Source organism: Saccoglossus kowalevskii, chromosome 16 (genome assembly GCF_978046115.1).
Source record: "Saccoglossus kowalevskii chromosome 16, keSacKowa6.1, whole genome shotgun sequence".
NCBI classification, from domain to species: Eukaryota; Metazoa; Hemichordata; class Enteropneusta; family Harrimaniidae; genus Saccoglossus; species Saccoglossus kowalevskii.
In genome coordinates this window covers 29,161,282-29,188,465 of record NC_140656.1, presented here as the reverse complement: position 1 = coordinate 29,188,465, position 27,184 = coordinate 29,161,282, and the positions used below count along the sequence as shown (strand labels likewise).

The following is a 27,184-nucleotide window of genomic DNA, read 5'->3' as shown; positions in this document are numbered from 1 at the left end:
AGAAATTTCACTGATGAACCAAAGCTTCTGATTGGTTGTTAACTGAAGTGGTAAGACCCTTGTTTTGATTGGTCCATATATTCATAGCCGAAAAGATAAATTACAGGTACTGCAAAGTATGGTTTTTGCCTTGTGGGTTCTTCCATAAAAAACCCAACAACATTATAAAGTATTTTCCACATTAAATGTTGTAATTTGTACACAATTTCATATTTTGATTCTTAAACACAAATTATCAAATATATTATAAAAATGTAAAATTTGCTTTATCTGTAAAGTGTAAAAATCTATTTTTTACTGTAAATGGAACTTTCAATTTTATATCCTGTAAAAACGTAAAATGCATTTTGTATTTCCTGTAACCTGTACCCGCTACCCCCTTGCCCCCTTCCTATGCATTATCCTGATTCTAGCCCACTCCATAGGAAATATTGACTCGCCCCTAAAATAAAGAGTTCAACAATCTTTTGCTTCAATTGCGCCCTCACATGATCAAAGTTCAACTGCGTGGTACAAAGGTACCGGGGCAAAAGTACACCAATACCCAGATACCGTACGAAGAACGTGCAGTTATAATGCTGTACGAAAGTCGTTGATAACCCAGTTTTGTACTCGACGCCCTGGATAGCGATCATAAAGATCTCTGTCGCATCGTAGCCTCACTGTAGCTTTCATTTGTAACACGTATAAGCGTTAACAATGTCTGTACAGTTACCTCATCCTTGTATCAATGCGATGCCGGATAGGAGAACCATTGATGAGTTGATTCCTGACATGCCGGTAGGACCGATAGATAAATACAGAAAATCAGCCACGTTTGACTGGAAACAAATGAAAATGTTTCTAGAAGGAGAAGATTGTATCCGATATCAGGTCAGTTCTAAATACCCCCCCCCCCCCCCGCAAAAAAATTTGACTGGAATATGCATTGTTTTAATATCTATGCATTAATTTCTTTAAGAGAATCTCATTAAAGAGTTTTAAATATGACATGACTATAGATGTTTCATAACTGTGATGATGATGTTGAATTATTTTTATCAATCCTCTGTTGTATACTCTCAGTGCAACAAAGGCATTCCTTCAGTTTTATAAATATTTATAAATTTCGATGGCAGTTGAATGCTGCCAGTCAAGTACAGTGCACAACGGTGTCATTGCGGTGACGGGTATGCCTTTGTTGCACTGATAGTATCAATTATTTTTTCGTATAAGTTCATACTTATTCAGTCTGCATTAAATACGGGTGTTGATCTATGTAGAAATGACACATTGAATAGTCACTGGAATTCTGAAGAAAACAGAGGCACCACAGGAAAATGAAAAATTCTTGGATAAAATGTTGCTAATTTGCTAGTTATTTCATTGCTTCTGATACTTTCATTGTGCAAGAATATTTTTTGACGTCTTATTATTGGAATTAGACAAATAAAAAATTCAACAATAATTGTGGGGTGCCGAAATATATCTTACATATATGTATGAATGTATAATTTATGCAACAATTACCAAAAAAAACTCAACTTTAGAGAGGACTATTTTATTCATTTGCATAACAGTTGTAAACATTATGAATGTTATTCCGTGGCAAATGACTGTGTAATCTGGAAGCACATATGTAATAATTTGTTATATTGCATACATTTTGCATGATTTTTTAATATTTCATATCTCTACACAGAAGGAAATATGGGACCTCTTAGAAAAGGATACATTGTTTTCACATCCAGTCGGTACTATATCACATGATGAGATGCGCAAGTTGCTTTTCCAAAGGGTCAAACGTTTAGCTGAATATAACTTTCTATCACCAGAAAAAATGCTTGAAAATCCAATGCTCTACCTGTGGTTTATTTCTGCGGCAGGTCTTTACGATTGGGCATTACCTACTAAGTACATGCTCAACACACAGGTCAGTATATTTTTGAGTATTGAAAGCCCTCAGTATACTGTTAATAGAGAAAGTATTAGGAACCCTCAGTATGCTGTTAATATTTCAGATCCCTCAGTATACTGTTAATAGAGAAAGTATTAGGAACTTTCAGTATGCTGTTAATATTTCAGAGCCCTCAGTATACTGTTAATAGAGAAAGTATTAGGAACCTTCAGTATGCTGTTAATATTTCAGAGCCCTCATTATCGTCTACATTTTATCGTTAATGTGCGTAAATTACATGACCGCATGGTTTTTGAAAACGTTTGAATGTAGGATGCTTTCAACCCGCTCTTCATAGTAAATATAAAGGGTGTGACATGATCCCAGCTGACCAATAGATGTTTGCTATATAGCACATGTGACCAACAATTTTTTTTTCATGTGTGTATGATTTTTTACTTGAACCTTGACCTTGGTAGCATAGATAGAAAGTTAGAAGTTATTGAGAGCCTTTAGTATACTGCTAATATTTAAAATATAAAGAGCCCTTAGTATACTGCTAATATTTAAAGTATTGAAAGCCCTTAGTATATTGCTAATATTTAATGTATTGAGAGCCTTTAGTATACTGCTAATATTTTAAATATAAAGAGCCCTTAGTATACTGCTAATATTTAAAGTATTGAGAGCCCTTAATATACTGCTAATATTTAAAATATAAAGAGCCCTTAGTATACTGCTAATATCTAAAGTATTGAAAGCCCTTAGTATACTACTAATATTTAAAGTATTGAGAGCCCTTAGTATACTGCTAATATGTAAAATATAAAGAGCCCTTAGTATACTGCTAATATTTAATGTATTGAGAGCCCTTAGTATAAAGAGCCCTTTGTATACTGCTAATATTTAAAATACAAAGAGCCCTTAGTATACTGCTAATATTTAAAGTATTGAGAGCCCTTATTATACTGGTAATATATAAAATATAAAGAGCCCTTAGTATACTGCTAATATTTAAAGTATTGAAAGCCCTTAGTATATTGCTAATATTTAAAGTATTGAGAGCCTTTAGTATACTGCTAATATTTTAAATATAAAGAGCCCTTAGTATACTGCTAATATTTAAAGTATAGAGAGCCCTTAATATACTGCTAATATTTTAAATATAAAGAGCCCTCAGTATACTGCTAATATTTAAAGTATTGAGAGCCTTAGTATACTGCTAATATTTAAAATATAAAGAGCCCTCAGTATACTGCTACTATTTAAAGTATTGAGAGCCCTTAATATAAAGAGCCCTCATTATACTGCTAATATTTAAAGTATTGAAAGCCCTTAGTATACTGGTAATATATAAAATATAAAGCGCCCTCAGTATACTGCTAATATTTAAAGTATTGAGAGCCCTAAGTGTACAGCTAATTTTTAAAATATAAAGAGCCCTTAGTATACTGCTAATATTTAAAATATAAAGAGCCCTTAGTATACTGCTGATATTTAAAGTATTGAGAGCCCGTAGTTTACTGGTAATATATAAAATATAAAGAGCCCTCAGTATACTGCTAATATTTAAAGTATTGAGAGCCCTAAGTGTACAGCTAATTTTTAAAATATAAAGAGCCCTTAGGATACTGCTAATATCTAAAGTATTGAAAGCCCTTAATATAAAGAGCCCTTAGTATACTGCTAATATTTAAATTATAAAGAGCCCTTAGTATACTGCTGATATTTAAAGTATTGAGAGCCCTTAGTATACTGCTAATATTTAAAGTATAAAGAGCCCTTAGTATACTGCTAGTATTTACAGTATTGAGAGCCCTTAGTATACTGCTAATATTTAAAGTATTGAGAGCCCTTAGTATACTGCTAATATTTAAAGTATTGAGAGCCCTTAGTATACTGCTAATATATAAAATATAAAGAGCCCTCAGTATACTGCTAATATTTAAAGTATTGAGAGCCCTTAGTATACTGGTAATATATAAAATATAAAGCGCCCTCAGTATACTGCTAATATTTAAAGTATTGAGAGCCCTAAGTGTACAGCTAATATTTAAAATATAAAGAGCCCTTAGTATACTGCTAATATCTAAAGTATTGAAAGCCCTTAATATAAAGAGCCCTTAGTATACTGCTAATATTTAAAATATAAAGAGCCCTTAGTATACTGCTGATATTTAAAGTATTGAGAGCCCTTAGTATACTACTAATATTTAAAATATAAAGAGTCCTCAGTATACTGCTAATATTTAAAGTATTGAGAGCCCTTAGTATACTGCTAATATTTAAAGTATAAAGAGCCCTTAGTATACTGCTAATATCTAAAGTATTGAAAGCCCTTAGTATACTGGTAATATATAAAATATAAAGAGCCCTTAGTATACTGCTAATATTTAAAGTATTGAGAGCCCTAAGTGTACAGCTAATATTTAAAATATAAAGAGCCCTTAGTATACTGCTAATATCTAAAGTATTGAAAGCCCTTAGTATACTGGTAATATATAAAATATAAAGAGCCCTTAGTATACTGCTAATATTTAAAGTATTGAGAGCCCTTAGTATACTGGTAATATATAAAATATAAAGAGCCCTCAGTATACTGCTAATATTTAAAGTATTGAGAGCCCTAAGTGTACAGCTAATATTTAAAATATAAAGAGCCCTTAGTATACTGCTAATATCTAAAGTATTGAAAGCCCTTAATATAAAGAGCCCTTAGTATACTGCTAATATTTAAAATATAAAGAGCCCTTAGTATACTGCTGATATTTAAAGTATTGAGAGCCCTTAGTATACTGCTAATATTTACAATATAAAGAGCCCTCTGTATACTGCTAATATCTAAAGTATTGAGAGCCCTTAGTATACTGCTAATATTTAAAATATAAAGAGCCCTCAGTATACTGCTAATATTTAAAATATAAAGAGCCCTTAGTATACTGCTAATATTTAAAGTATTGAGAGCTCTTAGTATACTGCTAATATTTTAAATATAAAGAGCCCTTAGTATTCTGTTAATATTTTAAATATAAAGAGCCCTTAGTATACTGCTAATATTTAAAGTATTGAGAGCCCTTAGTATACTGCTAATATTTAGTGTATTGAGAGCCCTTAGTATACTGGTAATATATAAAATATAAAGAGCCCTCAGTATACTGCTAATATTTAAAGTATTGAGAGCCCTTAGTATACTGGTAATATATAAAATATAAAGAGCCCTCAGTATACTGCTAATATTTAAAGTATTGAGAGCCCTTAGTATACTGCTAATATATAACATATAAAGAGCCCTTAGTATACTGCTAATATTTAAAGTATTGAGAGCCCTTAGTATACTGCTAATATATAAAATATAAAGAGCCCTTAGTATACTGCTAATATATAAAATATAAAGAGCCCTTAGTATACTGCTAATATATAAAATATAAAGAGCCCTTAGTATACTGCTAATATATAAAATATAAAGAGCCCTTAGTATACTGCTAATATATAAAATATAAAGAGCCCTTAGTATGCTGCTAATATATAAAATATAAAGAGCCCTTAGTATACTGCTAATATATAAAATATAAAGAGCCCTTAGTATACTGCTAATATATAAAATATAAAGAGCCCTTAGTATACTGCTAATATATAAAATATAAAGAGCCCTTAGTATGCTGCTAATATATAAAACATAAAATATAAAGAGCCCTTAGTATACTGCTAATATATAAAACATAAAATATAAAGAGCCCTTAGTATACTGCTAATATATAAAATATAAAGAGCCCTTAGTATACTGCTAATATTTAAAGTATTGAGAGCCCTTAGTATACTGCTAATATATAAAATATAAAGAGCCCTTAGTATACTGCTAATATATAAAATATAAAGAGCCCTTAGTATACTGCTAATATATAAAATATAAAGAGCCCTTAGTATACTGCTAATATATAAAATATAAAGAGCCCTTTAAATATTATCATAATACTAAGTATTAATAGTAAATAAACAGGGACATGCACAAATTTGTTTAATAATAAGTTTCCTCAAGTTTTGACAAATTGAATAATGAATGTAAACTTATTTATACATTGTTGATCAAAATGTTCAAAGTTCATTTGCATATTTCAGAAACTAATAATTTATTATTTTAGTTTTTTGGTGGAACAATAAGATCAAGTGGATCACAGCATCATTTTGAGCTAGCTGATCAAAGTGACAGATTGGAGGTAAGCAAACAGTGATGTAAATTACAAATCATTTGAGCTAGCTGATCAAAGTGACAGATTGGAGGTAAGCAAACTGTATTGTAAGTTACAAATCATTTTTTTTTACATGCAAGCTATTACTGTAATCTGTCAAATTGTTAATAATTGGGAATGTTAGAATCCAGGTAAATGTATTTTAGTAATCAGACTGGTACCAGTTTGTACTTGTACCTATTCTACCATCTGTTGGTTTCCAGACTGACATCTGTTGGTATCTGGACTGACACCTGGTGGTATCCACACTGACACCTGGTGGTATCCACACTGACACCTGGTGGTATCCACAATGTCATCTGTTGGTACCCAGACTGACATCTGTTGGTACCTGGACTGATACCTGTTGGTACCCAGACTGACATCTGTTGGTACCTGGTCTGACACCTGTTGGTACCCAGACTGACACCTGGTGGTATCCACACTGACACCTGGTGGTATCCACACTGACACCTGGTGGTATCCACAATGACATCTGGTGGTATCCACACTGACACCTGGTGGTATCCACGCTGACACCTGTTGGTACCCAGACTGACATCTGTTGTTACCTTGACTGACACCTGCTGGTACCCAGACTGACACCTGGTGGTACCCAGACTGACACCTGGTGGTACCAAGACTGACACCTGGTGGTATCCACACTGACACCTGGTGGCATCCACAATGTCACCTGGTGGTATCCACACTGACACCTGGTGGTATCCACGCTGACACCTGGTGGTATCCACACTGACACCTGGTGGTATCCATGCCGACACCTGGTGGCATCCACAATGTCACCTGTTGGTACCCAGACTGACATCTGTTGGTACCTGGACTGACACCTGTTGGTACCCAGACTGACATATGTTGGTACCTGGTCTGACACCTGTTGGTACCCAGACTGACACCTGGTGGTATCCACACTGACACCTGGTGGTATCCACAATGACATCTGGTGGTATCCACACTGACACCTGGTGGTATCCACAATGACACCTGGTGGTATCCACACTGACACCTGGTGGTATCCACAATGACATCTGGTGGTATCCACACTGACACCTGGTGGTATTCACAATGACACCTGGTGGTATCCACACTGACACCTGGTGGTATCCACACTGACACCTGGTGGTATCCACACTGACACCTGGTGGTATCCACACTGACACCTGGTGGTATCCACACTGACACCTGGTGGTATCCACACTGACACCTGGTGGTATCCACACTGACACCTGGTGGTATCCACACTGACACCTGGTGGTATCCACACTGACACCTGGTGGTATCCACACTGACACCTGGTGGTATCCACACTGACATCTGGTGGTATCCACACTGACACCTGGTGGTATCCACACTGACATCTGTTGGTACCTTGACTGATACCTGTTGGTACCCAGACTGACACCTGGTGGTACCCAGACTGACACCTGGTGGTACCCAGACTGACACCTGGTGGTATCCACACTGACACCTGGTGGTATCCACACTGACACCTGGTGGTATCCACACTGACACCTGGTGGTATCCACACTGACACCTGGTGGTATCCACAATGTCACCTGTTGGTACCCAGACTGACATCTGTTGGTACCCAGACTGACACCTGTTGGTACCCAGACTGACGCCTGTTGGTATCCAGACTGACACCTGTTGGTACCCAGACTGACACCTGTTGGTACCCAGACTGACACCTGTTGGTACCGAGACTGACACCTGTTGGTACCGAGACTGACACCTGTTAGTACCCAGACTGACGCCTGTTGGTACCCAGACTGACACCTGTTGGTACCCAGACTGACACCTGTTGGTACCCAGACTGACACCTGTTGGTACCCAGACTGACACCTGTTGGTACCCAGACTGATGCATGTTGGTACCCGGACAGACACCTGTTGGTACCCAGACTGACGCCTGTTGGTAAAGAATGTAGCACATACAAAATATTGCCTCAACATCTAGGCAGGAATAAATATGTTCAAAGGTAGTGTTTCCTGTCAAAACTTTTTGCATTTAATAGGATATCGTTTTACTATGTCTACTAGTCTTGCCCAACATTATGAAAACAAATTATAAAAAATTATTTATGTTAATTTTGTGAAAAAAAACTTGACTTTGGTATTTATAGAGTGTATTTTTTTTTCTCCAGCTATTTGGTAGTTTTTCCCTCACTGAGTTAAGTCATGGTAGTAATGTAAAAAATATGAGAACCACTGCGACCTTTGACCCAGAAACAAAGGTATAGTCATTTAAATTTTATTAATATCATTTTGAGGAACTATTTTATTGCAAGGTCAACTCTAGGTGGCGCTGTTTACAAAATGCTTTCTGTTTTATGCTGCTATTACATTATTGTTTAAAAAAGATGACAAAAACATCAGAGAGTTAAGGGGTAATAAATTTTGATCTCGTTGATTGTATTCCGATGATGATGATGCATCTGGATGTCTAAAGTCTCTCATTGCTTCAAAATTCCAGTTTTGGTTCTTCATTTTATCGACAAGCTATATACATACTGTATTTACTTCACAGGATTTCATTTTAAATACGCCAGACATTGAGGCTACCAAGATATGGATGGGTAATGTCGGTAAAACAGCTACTCACTCAATAGTTTACGCACAGCTGTATACGGCCGATGGCAAATGTCATGGTTTGCATATGTTTGTTGTACAAATACGTGATACAAAAACTTTGCTTCCTCTGCCTGGCATAATGGTTGGAGATATTGGACACAAATTGGGTCTGAATGGTCTTGATAATGGGTAAGACTTACTTACAACTCTTACTTTCAAGCATGCAATTCATTTTATTTTATTAGCTCTGCTGTCAATGACTTCTTCTTGAAGCCGCTAGCCCCATTGCTTTGATATTTTATATTTAGGTACTATGGGTAGACTGCAATCAGATTTATTAATTTCATGACAATATCTCCAAATCTCTAATTTTGATGAATAGTTTTGTCATATTTGGTAAAAAGTAATGTTTTTTTTACCCTCTTTGAAAACAGCAATTTCAATTGCTTTGATATTCAATATTTGATATTCTTCAAATCTCTAATTTTGATGAATATTTTTATCACTTTTTGTGTTATTTCAACACAAGCGAGTGGTCTAAAAGTTGGTCCTAAGTAGATCCAGACAAACGTGAACGCAACTACTGTAATCCCTCTGCAAACATGAAGGATTGAAAATTACGGTTCATGCCATGAACATAGTAAAAGTAATTAAACCTCAAGAACAAATGATGTCTTAAACTCCACTTAAATTCATATTGTGCTATCTTCTCCTTACTCATCCACTATCTCAACATAAAAAGAAAATTATCTCCAGACTGAAACTCCATCTCCAATAGTTACTATAAGCATCATCAAGAATAGTTACTATAAACATCTTCTTTTAGATTTAGTGAAATAATTTTTTTACTGAACTTGACAATTCATTTTCTTTCAGATTTTTAATGTTTAACAATGTTCGTATTCCGCGTCAGAGTTTACTGAACAAGACTGGTGATGTCACAAGTGCAGGGAAATACACCACGCCATTTTCGGTAGTTATGTGTTTTTTTTACACTATGCTATATTTGCCCTCTTGAGTTGAGATTGAAACTACCATTTGTTTATACTGATTATTACGGTACTACTTCTGTTACAATTCTTTCATGATTGGTGTTATTTAATATTGCTTTATTGCAAATAAGTACAGGGAATTCCACAGGGTAAATGACAGTGAAAAAATTATAAACTATATTTTTAGCATAGTCCCAGTCTTTCCTGCTAGGAGTATGATTAGTGTGAGTAATGCACAATTAAATGGGAATTCCTAATGATTGCTAACATTCACACTTTTGAAAAACACTAAAAGTTTGTTATATACTACTTGAAATCAGACATACAATACCTTACACCAATATTGCTTCAGCAACTTGAAATTTAGAGCATATGAAAAAGAACGCCAATAACTTAAGCTTCCATCCCATCTTAAGTTCTCTCTAATGCCATTGTATTGAACGACTTAAGTCAATCATTGTTTTAAGTTTTCCGGTTCATACTCAACCTAACAGTATATAACCATTCACACCCATGCCTTATTGTATGACTGATAAGCTTAGCTTGACTGAAGCCTGTTTATTTCCTCGCATCCTTGAAAATAAGTAACCTTTTTTTACGCTAAACAGACTGAATCTCAACTTTTGTTTGTGAAAACAAAACCATATTTATATGTTGTCAAGAATTACTATTGTATTTTTTTTTTTCAGGATCCTGACAAGAAATTTGGAGCATCGCTGGGAACTTTATCTGGCGGTCGTGTTGGTATTGTAAGCGTATGCACAGGTAATATGAAACTATGTGTTTCCATAGCAATGCGTTATTCTGCTGCAAGAAAACAATTTGGACCAACAAATGACAAAGAAATACCAGTACTAGAATACCAATTACAGGTAACAGTAACATTTTATTGAATATTTAGAAAAAGAACATTTCTATCAGTTAATTTGTTAGCAATAAATATATAGGAAACAAAAACTAAAAAGTAATACAACTACAAGTAACATTAAAGCGCGGTGATCTTCGCGCAGCGCGTGTTGGAATTTCATGTAAATAAACAATGTATTTTACACGCGTTGTATACGTCGCTACGAGTTCCATATTGTTTTTGATTATTTGCTCATATGTATATTGTGTATGGTAAACGTAAACCAATGTCTTGGTAATTCTTGAACCACTGAATTGATTTATGTTCATTTCAACAGCAATGGCGTCTGATACCATATCTGGCGGCTACGTATGCAATAGAAATTTTCTCCAAACAATTCATGAAGTATTTTATAGAATTGAATATTGGTACTTTACTTGGATCTGATACACTGGATATGGTAAATATAGAAATTATTGTTACACTCAAATATAAAGTCATTCCTGGCTCATTTTATATAAATCTTTAAAGTTGAAGTCAAATTTTCTTAATTTCTCAAGTTACCTTATTTGCTGTTTTAGTTTAAATCTATTTTAAAATAAGCACAAAAATAATGCATAACAATCTTTTTTTGATGGATGTGTCAAATCTTGTCCCATCTCAATATCTCAAGAACCACTAGGTAGATTGGGATGCAATTTGGTACTTTGTGATGGATCTCAGATTACTAACATTTTGGTACAAATCCTTGCATATCAATGAGATATTTTGCATAATAATTAACTACTTCTAGCATGTTTTGTTGATATCCTAACTCCAGTTTGCTCAAATGGGTTAAAACATTGTACATAATTATGTTTGTGTAGCTGACTGTTCAACACTAATTTGGAATTAATCTGAATATAGCTGATTTGCATGCTAAGTGTGATTTGCATAACTTTTTGAGTATGTTTTTGCTTATCTTTGCAACATTTTGGTCAAATGTATTGCTGTTTCTGTTGATGAATATCTGATATCAGTTTGTGCATATTAATTAGATAATTTGCATACTTATTGACTTTTAAAATTGTTTATTCTATTTCATAATAGTAGTTTGTCCAATGAATAGGGATTAAATATTTTGTAACCTAACAATTGTTTGCTCAAATGAATTGAATCATGGTGTTTTATTAGTTTCTGAATAGAATTAATCCATTAATTAGCACATGCTTTACTGACTGTCTGACTTAATAGGCTGAATTTGGTAAAGAATTGCATGCTGTGGCATGTAGTGGTAAATCTCTGTCATCGTGGTTGGCGAGAGACGCTGTACAGGAATGCCGAGAAGCGTGTGGTGGACATGGATATTTGAGTGGTATGTATTTGAATGAAGCTACAGCACTTTTATGATACTATATAAATTAAGGGAATTCACAAAGGCTAAATATTTTTCATTTTGGGTTTTCACTAATTTATTTAATACAATAATAGCTGTGATTTTGAACATTTGAAAGTATTATGGACACAATTGCACAGGCAATGTACATGACCCTACACAAACTGAGAATCGAGTAGTTGCCATTTTATTGAAATTAGTCACGTGTGGAGGACCGTGGAAAATCATGATGCAGAATGTACACTGTTATGAAAATTTACAGATAAAATAACCAGTGATAGGCTGTCAGAAAGAGACTTAACCCCTCAAGATGATAACGTAATTGAAAATTTACACATAAAATAACCAGTGATAGGCTGTCAGAAAGAGACTTAACCCCTCAAGATGACAACGTAATTGAAAATTTACAGATAAAATAACCAGTGATAGGCTGTCAGAAAGAGACTTAACCCCTCAAGATGACAACGTAATTGAAAATTTACAGATAAAATAACCAGTGATAGGCTGTCAGAAAGAGACTTAACCCCTCAAGATGACAACGTAATTGAAAATTTACACATAAAATAACCAGTGATAGGCTGTCAGAAAGAGACTTAACCCCTCAAGATGATAACGTAATTGAAAATTTACACATAAAATAACCAGTGATAGGCTGTCAGAAAGAGACTTAACCCCTCAAGATGACAACGTAATTGAAAATTTACACATAAAATAACCAGTGATAGGCTGTCAGAAAGAGACTTAACCCCTCAAGATGACAACGTAATTGAAAATTTACAGATAAAATAACCAGTGATAGGCTGTCAGAAAGAGACTTAACCCCTCAAGATGACAACGTAATTGAAAATTTACACATAAAATAACCAGTGATAGGCTGTCAGAAAGAGACTTAACCTCTCAAGATGACAACGTAATTGAAAATTTACACATAAAATAACCAGTGATAGGCTGTCAGAAAGAGACTTAACCCCTCAAGATGACAACGTAATTGAAAATTTACAGATAAAATAACCAGTGATAGGCTGTCAGAAAGAGACTTAACCCCTCAAGATGACAACGTAATTGAAAATTTACACATAAAATAACCAGTGATAGGCTGTCAGAAAGAGACTTAACCTCTCAAGATGACAACGTAATTGAAAATTTACACATAAAATAACCAGTGATAGGCTGTCAGAAAGAGACTTAACCTCTCAAGATGACAACGTAATTGAAAATTTACACATAAAATAACCAGTGATAGGCTGTCAGAAAGAGACTTAACCCCTCAAGATGACAACGTAATTGAAAATTTACAGATAAAATAACCAGTGATAGGCTGTCAGAAAGAGACTTAACCCCTCAAGATGACAACGTAATTGAAAATTTACAGATAAAATAACCAGTGATAGGCTGTCAGAAAGAGACTTAACCCCTCAAGATGACAACGTAATTGAAAATTTACACATAAAATAACCAGTGATAGGCTGTCAGAAAGAGACTTAACCCCTCAAGATGACAACGTAATTGAAAATTTACAGATAAAATAACCAGTGATAGGCTGTCAGAAAGAGACTTAACCCCTCAAGATGACAACGTAATTGAAAATTTACAGATAAAATAACCAGTGATAGGCTGTCAGAAAGAGACTTAACCCCTCAAGATGACAACGTAATTGAAAATTTGCCCAGGAGCCCCAATAAGTTGTCATCTTGTATCATAATCATTGAGGTTAGCTTGACAAAATTGGATTTCAACTGGACGAAACACCACCATCTTTTTCCACTTGCAAGTGATTTTAATGTGTGTTGGTGTCGGTGTTCAGTGTCCACATTTCGGCGAAGGCTGTTATAATTGACACTTGTCGCTCCAATTTGTTGAGTGATAGGCTATTATTTTGCTTGTAAAATATTTGTGTTTTTGGTTATGTTCATAATCATTAAATTTTGTAGTCTCAGGCGATGTATACAATGGTTTTAAAAAATTTTTTTTTACGTTTGTTTAGTTTCTGTTGAACTTATATTTTGGGTTCTGTCTGTCAGTGTGTCCATATGTTCATTTCTCAGACATGCCTGAACTGATTTTGTTCAAAGCTAGTACAAAGACAAGTCATAAAACAAGACATACGTATGTTGATTACTTTTTTCATTCTGTTGAACATTGCTTGATTGGTGGCAATTTTATCTCCTGAAAACTTTAAAAAAATCAACATTTCAACATGTTAAATAGCATTCCTTGACTGATTGCATTCAAACTTTCTATCAACGTCATCCACGATGGGTTACTGATTGGGTCAGTTAATTTGAAATGGCTGATTGGTAGCCATTTTATTTTTTGCAAATGTGCCAGCCATTTCACAGCTACACTTTTACAAATTTGATTTAAATTTGGTACAAAGTCAAGATGTGATTGGTTGGATACTGTCTTCATTTAGCTAGTCCTTTCAAGGAAAAAAATTTGGTGGCCATTCTTCTAAAAAATAACAAATGAATAAATAAATCAAATGACAAAATTGAACATGTCATCAACTGTTTCTCAAGCCTGCCTGAGCCCATTGTATTCAAACTTTAGGGTGTGGACATCACACATGCTAGAATACTGATGCACATAAGTTTTTTTTTTCTGATTTGATTTAAAGTGTTTGACTGCATAATGGCCATTTTGGTTTTATTTTTTATTTGTTCTCAACCATGATTTGATGACAGATTTTTTACAAATGTACCTTTTAGCAAGACAGGATATTTTGGATTGTTGTACACTCTCTGTGAATAAAATAATTGAATGTTCACAAAAATACTGACACATTTTCACCTGTTGCAGGCTTTCCAAAAGTGTAGCTTTGTACCAAAATAGGACCCTCTTTATATGCAAGTGTTATGCTCAGATGTTCAGTGTATACATGCCAATTTTACGATTTTTGACTCCCATGTGCGAAGCACATAATGGGAGTCGTTGCAGTTAGTGTGTCTGTGTGTGTGTGTGTGTGTGTGTGTGTGTGTGTGTGTGTATGTGTGTATGTGTGTCCGACTGTTCCACTGCTATCTCAAGAACCATACATCGGTTTTTGTTGAAACTTGGTGCATAGATGCTCTGGGCCAATGCGTAGATTTGAGTAGGTTTTGGTAAAAATCCATGCTCGTTAATTAGCTAATTTTTAGCTGTTCTATGACTGTTCCACTGATATCTAAAGAACCACTCATTGGATTTTGATGAAACTTGGTACATATATGCTCTGAATATATGCGCAGATTTGATTAGTTTTTGGTAAAAATCCGTGCATATTAATTACCTAATTTGCATGATAATTAGCTATTTTTTAGTGGTTCCATGACTGTTCCACTGATATCTAAACAAGCACTCATTGGATTTTGATGAAACTTTGTACATAGATGCTCTGAACTAATGCTAGGTTTTGATTAGTTTTTGGTAATAATCCATGGATACTAATTACCTAATTTGCATAATGATTAGTCAATTTTCGGTTTTTCCACTGATATCTCAAGTACTAATCATCACATTTCAATGAAACTTGGTACATAGATGTCATATGACACTGCACAGACCTGATAGTTTTTATGGTAATATCAGTACATATAATTACCTAATTTGCATAATTAATTAATTTTCAGCTTTTGATATAAGTAGTGAGCATTACATTTCAATGAAACTTGGTACTTACATACTCAAGGACTATGCAGAGATTGATTAGTTTTAGGGTAAATAATTGTGCATATAATTACCTAATTTGCATAATTAATTTTCAGCTTTTCTACTGATATCTAAAGTACTAATCATCACATTTCAACGAATCTAAAATTATGCAGAGACCCAATTAGTTTTCGGTAAATATTTGGGCATATTAATCACCTAATTTGCATAATTAACCAATTTCCAACTTTCACACTGATATCTCAGGTACTAATCATCACATATCAATGAATGTTTGTACATGGATGCTGTAGGACAATAGACAGACCTGGATAATTGTGGGTTAAAATCTGTACATATTAATTACCTAATTTGCATAATTAACCAATTTTAAGCTTTCACACTGATATCTAAAGTACTAATTATTCCATTTCAATGAAACTTAGTACAAAGATGCTCTAGGACAATGTACAAACCTAATTAGTTTGGGGTAAAAATCTGTTCATATAATTCCCTAATTAGCATAATAATTCATAATTTTTTGGTTCTAATCACATTTCAATTAAACTTGGTACATAGATTTTCTGTTACATTGCGCAGACCTCATTAGTTTTACACTCAAATCTGTTCATACTAATTTTCTGATTTGCATAATTAGTTTTCAGCTAAGTAATTATAAATTATATTTAATGTGTCTCCAATACTCTCTCAGCACATGGAAGTTCTTTCTAAGCTTTCTTTGATTTTTTTGTGCATGTAAGATTTGAAGTCACTGCTGTCTCACTTTTACTGATGTTGTGTGTAATATGTTATTTTTCGTTTTGTTTCAGTGAGTAGATTCGGTGATATTCGTGGTGACAACGATGCTAACACCACTTACGAAGGAGATAATAACGTTATCCTGCAGCAGACTAGTAATTATCTTCTGACATGTGGGGAGAACAAACAAAACGGTGAGATTCAGCTGAAAGGGATATATAACCCGTGCAGCGAGTCGCAAAATATATGCCATATCATGTTTTCCTAAATGGTAATCAATACCTGCAGGCAATTAAAAATATTTATTTGTTCCAAAATTTGTAAAAATAGAAAAAATGTTACACCACGATGATTGCACTCAACTGGTTAATAATGCTTTGAATATTATTTCAGTTAACATTATATTTCAAAAATTAAACATAATCTACATCAAATTAGTATTTGTGATTACAAATTATTTATTATTTCCAGAAAATATTTTATTAATGCATAGAAAATGTACATGTTTCAACATCATCTGTGAACACTGATTTATTTTTTATTAGCTCCGCTGTCGACTTTGTCGAGCGGAGCTTATCATATGAGTGATTGTTCGTCGTCGTCCGTGTCAATGTTTTACGTTTTCGACTTCTTCTTGAATGCTTTGATACTTGGTGTATGTGTACCTTGGGTAGACCTGTCTTAGATTTGTTCATTTCATGATGATATCTTCAATTCTCTAATTTTGGTGAATATTTTTGTCATTTTTGGTAAAAAGTGATATATTTGTTAATTTTGTGGTGATATATTCAATTATCTAATTTTGATGATTATTTTTGGTGAAAAGTGATATTTTTGACTTCTTGTTAAAAACCGCAAGTCCAATTGCTTTGAAATTACATATATAGATACTACATGTGGTCCTCTCTCAGGTTTGTTCATTTCATGATGATATCTTTAATTCTGTAATTTAAGTGAATATTTTTTTAATTTTTGGTGAAAAGTGATATTTTTGAATTCTTGTTGAAAACAGCAAGTCCTGTTGCTTTAATACTATACATATTGTTCATTTTCTAATGATATCTTCTGTTCTTTAATTGCAATGTGCATTGCTAACAGCGGAGCTATCTCAGCCGACAGGCTGCTTGTTCAATTCAAGATGTGATGCTATGATTACTGTGTTTGTTTTATATTTTCGTACAATTTACAGATGTCCAAATTACAGCACCAATGAAAACTGTGAATTTTCTCAATGATGCTGATAGAATTCTTAAGTGGAAATTCCAAGCCACGACAACTGTACAGTGTTATGATGCAGCTAGTAAGTTAATACGAGTACATATATATAAATTCAAAAAATGGGGATTTATGGATTGACCTCTGTCCATTTATGCTTCTGTTTCTGCATGCATGCTTTTGGACTTGTATCATAGACATGCCTGGACCTATTATATTCAAACTTCACACATACATCGTACATAATATTATATATATGCACATCAATTTGTTTCTTGATCTGATTCGAGATTGCCGAATTTTTGTACTGAATAATCATCAAAATCAATCATTTTCTTCAAACTTGGTACATACATTAGACATTGTAAGTTATTTTGTTTTTCAGATCGGATTAAAAATGGCTGACTGGTGGTATTTTATTTTAATGAATACGATTCTAGAGCCATATTTCTGACATGCTTTGACTGATGTTCAAATTGTATATATTCATTATACATCAAGTCATAGATGTACAGATTTATTGGTTTGGCGATCTGATTCAAATGGCTGACTGGTGGCCGTTTTGTTTTAATTAATGATGTTCCAGTGAAATATCTCTCAATATAGACAAGTATTGTACTATGTTACTATAAACAGAACTATATAATGTGGGTTTGATAACTAACTGGGACTGTGCCTTGCATAGCTTATTACATTTTGGCTGTCTTGAAAGGGGTGTGGTCTGGCAGTACAGGGAGCACCCATACCTACTTATTAGGTATTATCATTACCATATTTGCTCTGTTACAAGCATGTACATCTTAAATAGAAATATTTGTAATAATAATAATAATAGTATAATAATATAAAAAGGAGAAAAAAAAAGGAAATCACAACGGAACAAAAAAACACAATGCTGACAATATCAAAAATAGGATGGTATGATTTTGATGTAGTAATTAACCCCCACCCCCAAATTAGAGGGTCAATCTACATAATGCTAAACTCATACCCACCCTCTTCCCTACTTAATGCTAAACTCGTACCCACCCTCTTCCCTACATAATGCTAAACTCATACCCACCCTCTTCCCTACATAATGCTAAACTCATACCCACTCTCCTCCCTACATAATGCTAAACTCATACCCACCCTCTTCCCTACTTAATGCTAAACTCGTACCCACCCTCCTCCCTACATAATGCTAAACTCATACCCACCCTCTTCCCTACTTAATGCTAAACTCGTACCCACCCTCCTCTCTACTTAATGCTAAACTCGTACCCACCCTCTTCCCTACATAATGCTAAACTCATACCCACCCTCTTCCCTACTTAATGCTAAACTCGTACCCACCCTCCTCTCTACTTAATGCTAAACTCGTACCCACTCTCCTCCCTACATAATGCTAAACTCATACCCACCCTCTTCCCTACTTAATGCTAAACTCATACCCACCCTCTTCCCTACATAATTCTAAACTCATACCCACTCTCCTCCCTACATAATGCTAAACTCATACCCACCCTCTTCCCTACTTAATGCTAAACTCGTACCCACCCTCTTCCCTACATAATGCTAAACTCATACCCACTCTCCTCCCTACATAATGCTAAACTCATACCCACCCTCTTCCCTACTTAATGCTAAACTCGTACCCACCCTCCTCTCTACTTAATGCTAAACTCGTACCCACCCTCTTCCCTACATAATGCTAAACTCATACCCACCCTCTTCCCTACATAATGCTAAACTCATACCCACCCTCCTCTCTACTTAATGCTAAACTCATACCCACCCTCTTCCCTACTTAATGCTAAATAATAATAATAATAATAATAATAATAATAATAATATTTTATTAGCCTTTGGAGCGGCAAACAAAGAGAAGAAAACAACCAAATCATACATATTTGAAAAAGGAAAGAAGAAAAATCACATTAAATTCAAACTTTCTTTTCTATACTTATACAATTGAGTAATAAATACTCTAACTTCCTTGGATACAATATTCCCCAAATTATTGTTGACTTTCCACAATATGTCGCTAAAAAGTACATTAAACTTAAAATTAATTCCTCCAGAAAGAAAGTTATTAATAAGTGTTGAGTCTACTTCAAGGTTTTGAACTTTGTACATGAAATCTCCATAAAATTTGTGTCTTAAATGATAAGTTGCTTTGCATAAAAATAGAAAATGATAAATATCTTCTTTGTCATCATTACATAGCTTGCACATTCCATTCCCTTTATATTTGTCCCATGTTATTTTATTACCCTCTAAATCCAGTGAGTTAGATCTGACTTTAAAATACAGTGATATGCCATGATGATCAAGGGGATCATTTATATAGTTTTCTTTTTCCTTATTTCTTTTAACCCAACTGTAATGTTCCAGTGATTTCATATTAGATATTTGATCTGCAAACGTTTTTACTTCATTTTGTTCACTTATTTTATAAAAGCTTTTGAGCCAGTTTATATTGTTAGGTATGTTTAACCCATAGACATGGTCTAATCCGTTAGTTTCAAGTACTTTGTGCACATATGTTGGCCAATTCCAAGTAAGCTTACGGTTGTTTACATACGACTTGTGCAATTCTGTGAAAACAATTTTGGTCCATCTGGTGTTATTCATTTCTTGTAATCTGTTCAAATATTTAATTCGAAAAGTATCAAGGGTGTAGCTCAAATCAGCCCATCCTAAATCCCCTAATACAGCAGAGCAAGCAACATTTCTGTTGACTTTAAAAAGGAATTTGCCAAACTGATATTGCAGACTTTTTAACTTTTTCCTATCATCGTTATTTTCTAAAAACCATACACCACATCCATAGCTAATAGATGATAAAATTATACTCTTCCACAATACATCACCATACTCAAACCTATTGTAACTATTGTGTTGATTGATGATGGCTTTACAATATGCTATTAATTTCATCCCCTTCATGTAAATTTCAGTAAATTGTGCATGGTCCTTTATAGTTTTAGAAATAACTATTCCCAAGTATTTATATGTGTTAGTCTCTTCTAGTAACAGATTTCCTAATTTCCAGAGTGTGCCTTTTCTATGCAATTTTTTGCCAAAATACATTACTTGGGATTTGTTGCTGTTGTAACTTAATTTCCAATTGTCTGCAAATTTTGCTGCTATGTCTAACATATTTTGTAATTCATCTGCATTATTTGCTAAACTCATACCCACCCTCTTCCCTACTTAATGCTAAACTCGTACCCACCCTCTTCCCTACATAATGCTAAACTCGTACCCACCCTCCTCCCTACATAATGCTAAACTCATACCCACCCTCTTCCCTACATAATGCTAAACTCATACCCACCCTCCTCCCTACTTAATGCTAAACTCATACCCACCCTCCTCCCTACATAATGCTAAACTCATACCCACCCTCCTCCCTACTTAATGCTAAACTCATACCCGCCCTCCTCCCTACATATTGCTAAACTCATACCCACCCTCTTCCCTACATAATGCTAAACTCGTACCCACCCTCTTCCCTACTTAATGCTAAACTCATACCCACCCTCCTCCCTACTTAATGCTAAACTCATACCCACCCTCCTCCCTACTTAATGCTAAACTCATACCCATTCTCCTCCCTACATAATGCTAAACTCATACCCACCCTCCTCTCTACATATTGCTAAACTCATACCCACCCTCCTCCCTACATATTGCTAAACTCATACCCACCCTCCTCCCTATACTCTGCATCCTCTGCATTCTCTGTGTCCCTTTGTCTGGAAGTAATCTTGTACTACCATTAAGACTGCATTTTAATGCTGAGTAATAGAGCATATACAGTACATGCATACTCAATATTTGTTGAATGTTTTATATATTTCTCTCTGACTAGTTTCGCTTGCTGCATACAAATGGCTGGTCTGCTATCAACTCAAGGAAAGTGCTGATAAACTAAATAAAGAATCCTCCAGCGGTAAAGATGGATTCGCAGCTCGTAACGACAGTCAGGCATACTATGCAAGATCCTTAGCTCTTATGTTTATCGAGGTAACAATCAACACAATTTTTGTTAAATTAAAGTGAATCAAGGCATTACCGGTAGTCAAATTTTGGGGAATCCTGGGTATCAGTCAGATTATGATGAATCTGGGTATCAGTCAGATTATGTTGAATCTGTGTATTAATCAAATTATGATGAATCTGGACATTAGTCAAATTATGATGAATCTTGGTATTAGTCGAATGATGGTGAATCTGGGCATTAGTCAAATTATGGTGAATCTGGGCATTGGTCAAATTATGGTGAATCTGGGCATTGGTCAAATTATGGTGAATCTGGGTATTAATCAAATTATGGTGAATCTGGGCATTGGTCAAATTATGGTGAATCTGGGCATTGGTCAAATTATGACGAATCTAGGCATTGGTCAAATTATAGTGAATCTGGGCATTAATCAAATTATGGTGAATCTGAGCATTGGTCAAATTATGGTGAATCTGGGCATTGGTCAAATTATGTTGAATCTGGGTATTAATCAAATTATGGTGAATCTGGGCATTGGTCAAATTATGTTGAATCTGGGTATTAATCAAATTATAGTGAATCTGGGCATTGGTCAAATTATGGTGAATCTGGGTATTGGTCAAATTATGGTGAATCTGGGTATTGGTCAAATTATGGTGAATCTGGGCATTGGTCAAATTATGGTGAATCTGGGCATTAATCAAATTATGGTGAATCTGGGCATTGAAGAAGAAGCACTGTTGTCATTTTTATATCAAAATTAAGGGTAAAATTGCAACTTTGATTGAACAGTATTGAGCAGTACAGATATGTTATATGTGGTTGTATTGGTGATTTGTGGATTCTGTTTTTACAGCATACTGTATTGCAGTGGTTTTATGATTGTGTTAATGATCCTGCAGTTCCACCTGGTTTGGCACCGGTGCTCAAAAAATTATGTGCTCTATACGGTTTATGGAGTCTGGAAAAACACATGGCTACTTTGTATCAAGGTGAGTTGTAAGGTCAGAGGTCAGATACTATTTATATACTATTTGCTGTGTTCTCAGTTAAGACCACAAACTAAGAAAATGTTATTGTGTTTAGGTTTTGTTGTACGAGAAGCATTTCAAAATGATTAGTTTTTTATTCAAATCCACACATGTTTTTTTTTTGCATTTGTTTGTGATTTATAAATACCATTCAAGCTACAGATTCCAGAGCTTACTTAATTCTGTTATATTACATGCAGGTGGATACATGAGTGGTCGTGACCCAGCTCGTCTGATAAGAGAAGCCATTGTCCAATTATGCCGTATTTTAAAGGATGATGCTGTGGCGTTGGTGGACGTCATTGCTCCTCGAGATTTCATTTTGAACTCGGCATTAGGAAAAGCCGATGGAGAGGTAAATGCACATAATGTCAACCATTTGTGGGCAAAATAAAATTATTAATGATGTGGTATTTTGTTTTCTGTTTGTAACAAAATTATAAAAAAAAAAGTTTCTGGAGTGAAACAGAAAATATGATTTTTTATAATTTGGTTACATGGCGTTTCTTGAGTCACCATTTTGTTAATGCCAGGCCATAGAACTTGTTAGCAACACTGCCTCCTGTCAGGTGTTGATATCGACACTGACTCCAGTTAAGTATTATTAAAGATGTTGACTTTAGTTAGGTGTTATGTGCATTGTGTATATGTGCATTGTGTATATATATTTCTATATATGTATATATTAGGAGCTTTTCTTAAAAATATTCAAAATTTTGTTGTATGCTGCCCTCTATGTCCATTCTGTGTACTTTTGTTTTTGTCCTTCGAGTCATGCCTACGAATTATAGGAAATATATTCAAATAGTTTTTCCTCTGATAATCTATAGGTGTATCAGAGGGCATTGGTTTGCTATATAGTGGCTGGATATACTACATTGCAATATCAAGAGAAGGCTGCCTTTATTAATTTTCACTCGCATGGGTCTGGGGCGGATTGGTTTATTTTGGCAGATCAAGTGTTTATCAAAACAAATGAAGTCTGCCTATGTATAGATGTATTGCTGTTTTCAATAATTAGTTTTCATAGAGAAAGCTAGTGTCACAAGATTTCTAAGCCATGCTTGCATGTATGTATGTATGCATGCATGCAAGCAAGTAATTGTAATTTTCACTCAACTCCCCATTTGTAGAGCTTATGGCCATTATTGTTTAAATAAGTCTGGTATATTTTTAGTCTGAGTTTAATGAGATGAATATGTTTTTTGATTGTATACAGTGACTGCTTATTTCTGCTCACTTTTCTCAATTCTGAGACAATTGTGCTGTTCTGAATCTTAATTGGAACATATTTATTTGATGAGGTCATGTTATCCAGACAGTACCTTGAAAATTTTAGATACCGATAGTATGTATTTGTTTACGCGAGTTCGTTGTCAATGTCAAGATGTTGACTTAACGATATGATACAACTAATAATTCTTCATTGCATCTAGTGATATATATATTTAAATTTTTTTTCTCTAGATTTACAAAAATATTTTCAGCGCTATTATGAAAACACCTAAGGTTATGGAACGACCTGATTGGTGGAGAGAATTCTGCAACAAACCAGTCCAAGGCTTACTTCGTGGAAAACTGTAAAAAGTGAAGATTATTGGTATATCCAATGTGCATGAAATATTGCTTTGATTATTCCAACAAATTTATCTCTTGTATCCTGATATTTTCTTTCTAGAATTATGTATTTTTAAAAACTTACAACTTCAACATAATTCGTCTATTTAATAAAATGTTTTATTGAATTGAAAGTTATATTTTTTTTTTCATCTCAGAGTAAATTTTAGTATTTTTTATGCAAATTTCTCCAGCATATATCAATGCAAATTTTATTTCAAAGGTTCACTACTTTTCATCAGAGTGTGTAGATTGAATTAAGTAAATATGTGGTTTACATGCAGCTATCTTGAACAAAACTTTCATTTGTACCATCATTTTTTAAGCATGAATGAATATAAATTATATAAATATATTTTTAATTTTTATGCACCTTTAGTAAGTAAAGGAAATAAATGGCAGATTCGGTTAACTGATTGTCAGATGCATTTTGTTGTTTGAAGTTCTAACACTGTTTCAGATCAGATGTGATTTTATGACAGTTTTTACATGAATGAACATCTTTAAAGGGCGACAGTCGTCGCGCCGCGTCCTGTTTGATATGTGACTCATAGTGACGTATACAATGCGTGTAAAATATATTGTTTATATACATGAAATTCGAACACGCCCTGTCTGCCGACTACCACGCTTTAAGTAACTCGAATTAGAAAGATTGATACAACCAGCAGAGCTGCCATGCCTCACTTTCCATACTTTCATACTCACTTTACACACTGTTACACTGAGATGTGATTTAATTGAAATACTTCTACATCAACCTGTAAGCATAAATCAGGACTACAAGCCAGTATTAATATTCTACAACATTACACACACAGGTGGGGACAGTAAACGCAAAGAAAACAAAAGTTATGATTTTCACCAAAAATGGATGCAAATCAGAAGATGGAAAAATAACACTGAACAAAACCAATCAATTCACATACCTAGGAATCACATTTCACTCAAATGGAACCATGACGATGGAAATTAAAAAGCCAGAAAAGCACCGAAAGGGCTGTAATTTTGCGGTATTTCATCCTACCATATAAGAAAATGTATCCTCTAATAATAAAAGCAAACATGGCTGCCAACAGGGGTTGATCGGACATCACACTAAGAAGTTCGCTGATTCTGTTCTAAACTTTTTTGATTTCGGCGTTCCCATGATGTATCCTTGGAAGAAAAACATGTATAATGATAAGGTTATTACGAAGATACCTCAAAGTATGTACTCGGACAGTACGCCATTGCATCAACCTCCGCTGCGCGTCGGCCGATACTCCCACTGTACTGTCTTTGTGTATACTTTGAGGTATCCTCGTAATAACCTCATATTATATGGGATTCGTATTTCTATCGAACTTGAAAAATAATAAGCGAATGGGATTTATTTTTTATTTTCATATTTTTATCTAACTTGCAAACTTATGATCATAAATATTGTGTTTGTATAAATATTTAACGTGGTAGAAAGCCTTGATTGCATATGATCTACAAAAAATTCATACAACAATTATATTTAAAAAACCCAACAAGTGGAAATACATATTAAGTTACCACCAGTAGATGCAGTAACTATGGTAACAAAAATGAAACTCTTCCAAACAATTTAGATACAAATGTACTTGGCATTGAGCACCAAAGTCATCTTTTATCAACTTGTCACTAAATAAACATTTGTCCACGTGTTATAAAATGAACAAAAGAAATATACAAAAATAATTTTGGTAAGAAAAAAGTTAAGCAATCAAAGGATTAACAAAAGCTACTGTCTGAAGATGTTAACTGTATAGTTACTGGTATACGAAGTTCTTTGAGATTACTCATTTCTTGTTTTGTATGTAACTCATTGATTTATATGAATGAAAGAAAACCAGAAATACTGTCATAAAAGGGTAAAGTCTTTCAAAATTGTATTATTATTTTTTGAGTAACTTGGGGCAAAATAAAATCTAAAGGATACATTGATCTAGTAATCCATCTTTGATAAACAGAGAATCCTGTTTATCCAGTGACTTGATGGCATATTCAAGATGGCGGTCCCCAGATATAAATTACATTTATTTTATTATCATGTGTACGCCAGCAGACTGTGGCTTAGATGCTGAAAACTCAATCACAACCAAATTCACAAAACTGCTTGGTGGCATTTGGCTATTGGCAAAAAAATGCTGAATATATTGCAACTGTTGTAATTATCACAGTACACGTCTTTTGCTTTGAACAAAATGTTGCCAAAAATACAAGTTAAAGGTACAGTACATGTCTGGTGAATGTGAATGAAACCATGTTTACAGTTTTTAGAAAAAGTTACTCAATATGAAAAAAAAAAATAGTTGCTAAAAAATATTATAATTGATCAAGAAAAGAATCAATAATGGTGTGTCAAGTTTGAAACAAATTTATTTTGTGGTTTTTGAGAAGGTACAAATATTTACTTGGTAAATTCCTTGAAACTATCAGTACAGTATCAGTGTTTCCATTTATAGTATTTTCTCTATACTAATATTTATTTTGACCATAGAAATATATCTGTAATTTACACATGCACTACTAATAGAGTAAATACAGTAGCCATATTTTCACCCATATCTTAGCAAATATACATTTGTTAAATATAAAAAAAAAATCAAACTTGGGCAAAATATGTGTTATGTGAAAAATTGTAAACAAATGGATAAAAACTTCACAAATATTCAAAATAACTGTATTATTATTTGATTTATTATTGCAAATTTTAAATTCGTAGTTTCTACTCCTATATTTATGTAGTATTTGCCACGAGTTCAAAACTTTATACGGTATATGTATCACGTGTTCAACGCAAATTTGAATATCCCGGTGCATAGTGGGATCGTTTGAACCCTTCAACTTTGTTCGAATTTATCTATAGATTCAAAACTAAATCCCTATGTTAACAGATTCATATGTTTATATCTTCATATCTGCTTCATTATTTAAAGCCATACGATAAGTTATTACGAGTACGAAAATTAGATTTTGCATTTTAATGTTATTTTTTATATAACTGTAAATAATTCTTCTTAGCCTAGAG

General features: G+C 34.0%; 1 protein-coding gene across 1 annotated transcript; it reads left to right on the top strand.

Annotated features, from left to right (window-relative positions):
- The first annotated feature begins 537 nt into the window (after positions 1-537).
- Positions 538-24,278, top strand: LOC102806573 (peroxisomal acyl-coenzyme A oxidase 3-like). The gene is made up of 15 exons (XM_085491625.1): positions 538-873; positions 1,682-1,912; positions 6,016-6,090; positions 8,264-8,353; positions 8,647-8,879; positions 9,567-9,663; positions 10,372-10,554; positions 10,867-10,989; positions 11,763-11,883; positions 16,362-16,484; positions 17,480-17,590; positions 21,365-21,519; positions 22,353-22,488; positions 22,728-22,882; positions 23,995-24,278. The coding sequence occupies exons 1-15, from the start codon at positions 700-702 to the stop codon at positions 24,109-24,111; spliced, it is 2,124 nt and encodes a 707-aa protein (XP_085347751.1). The 5' UTR covers positions 538-699; the 3' UTR covers positions 24,112-24,278.
- The last annotated feature ends 2,906 nt before the right edge of the window (positions 24,279-27,184 follow it).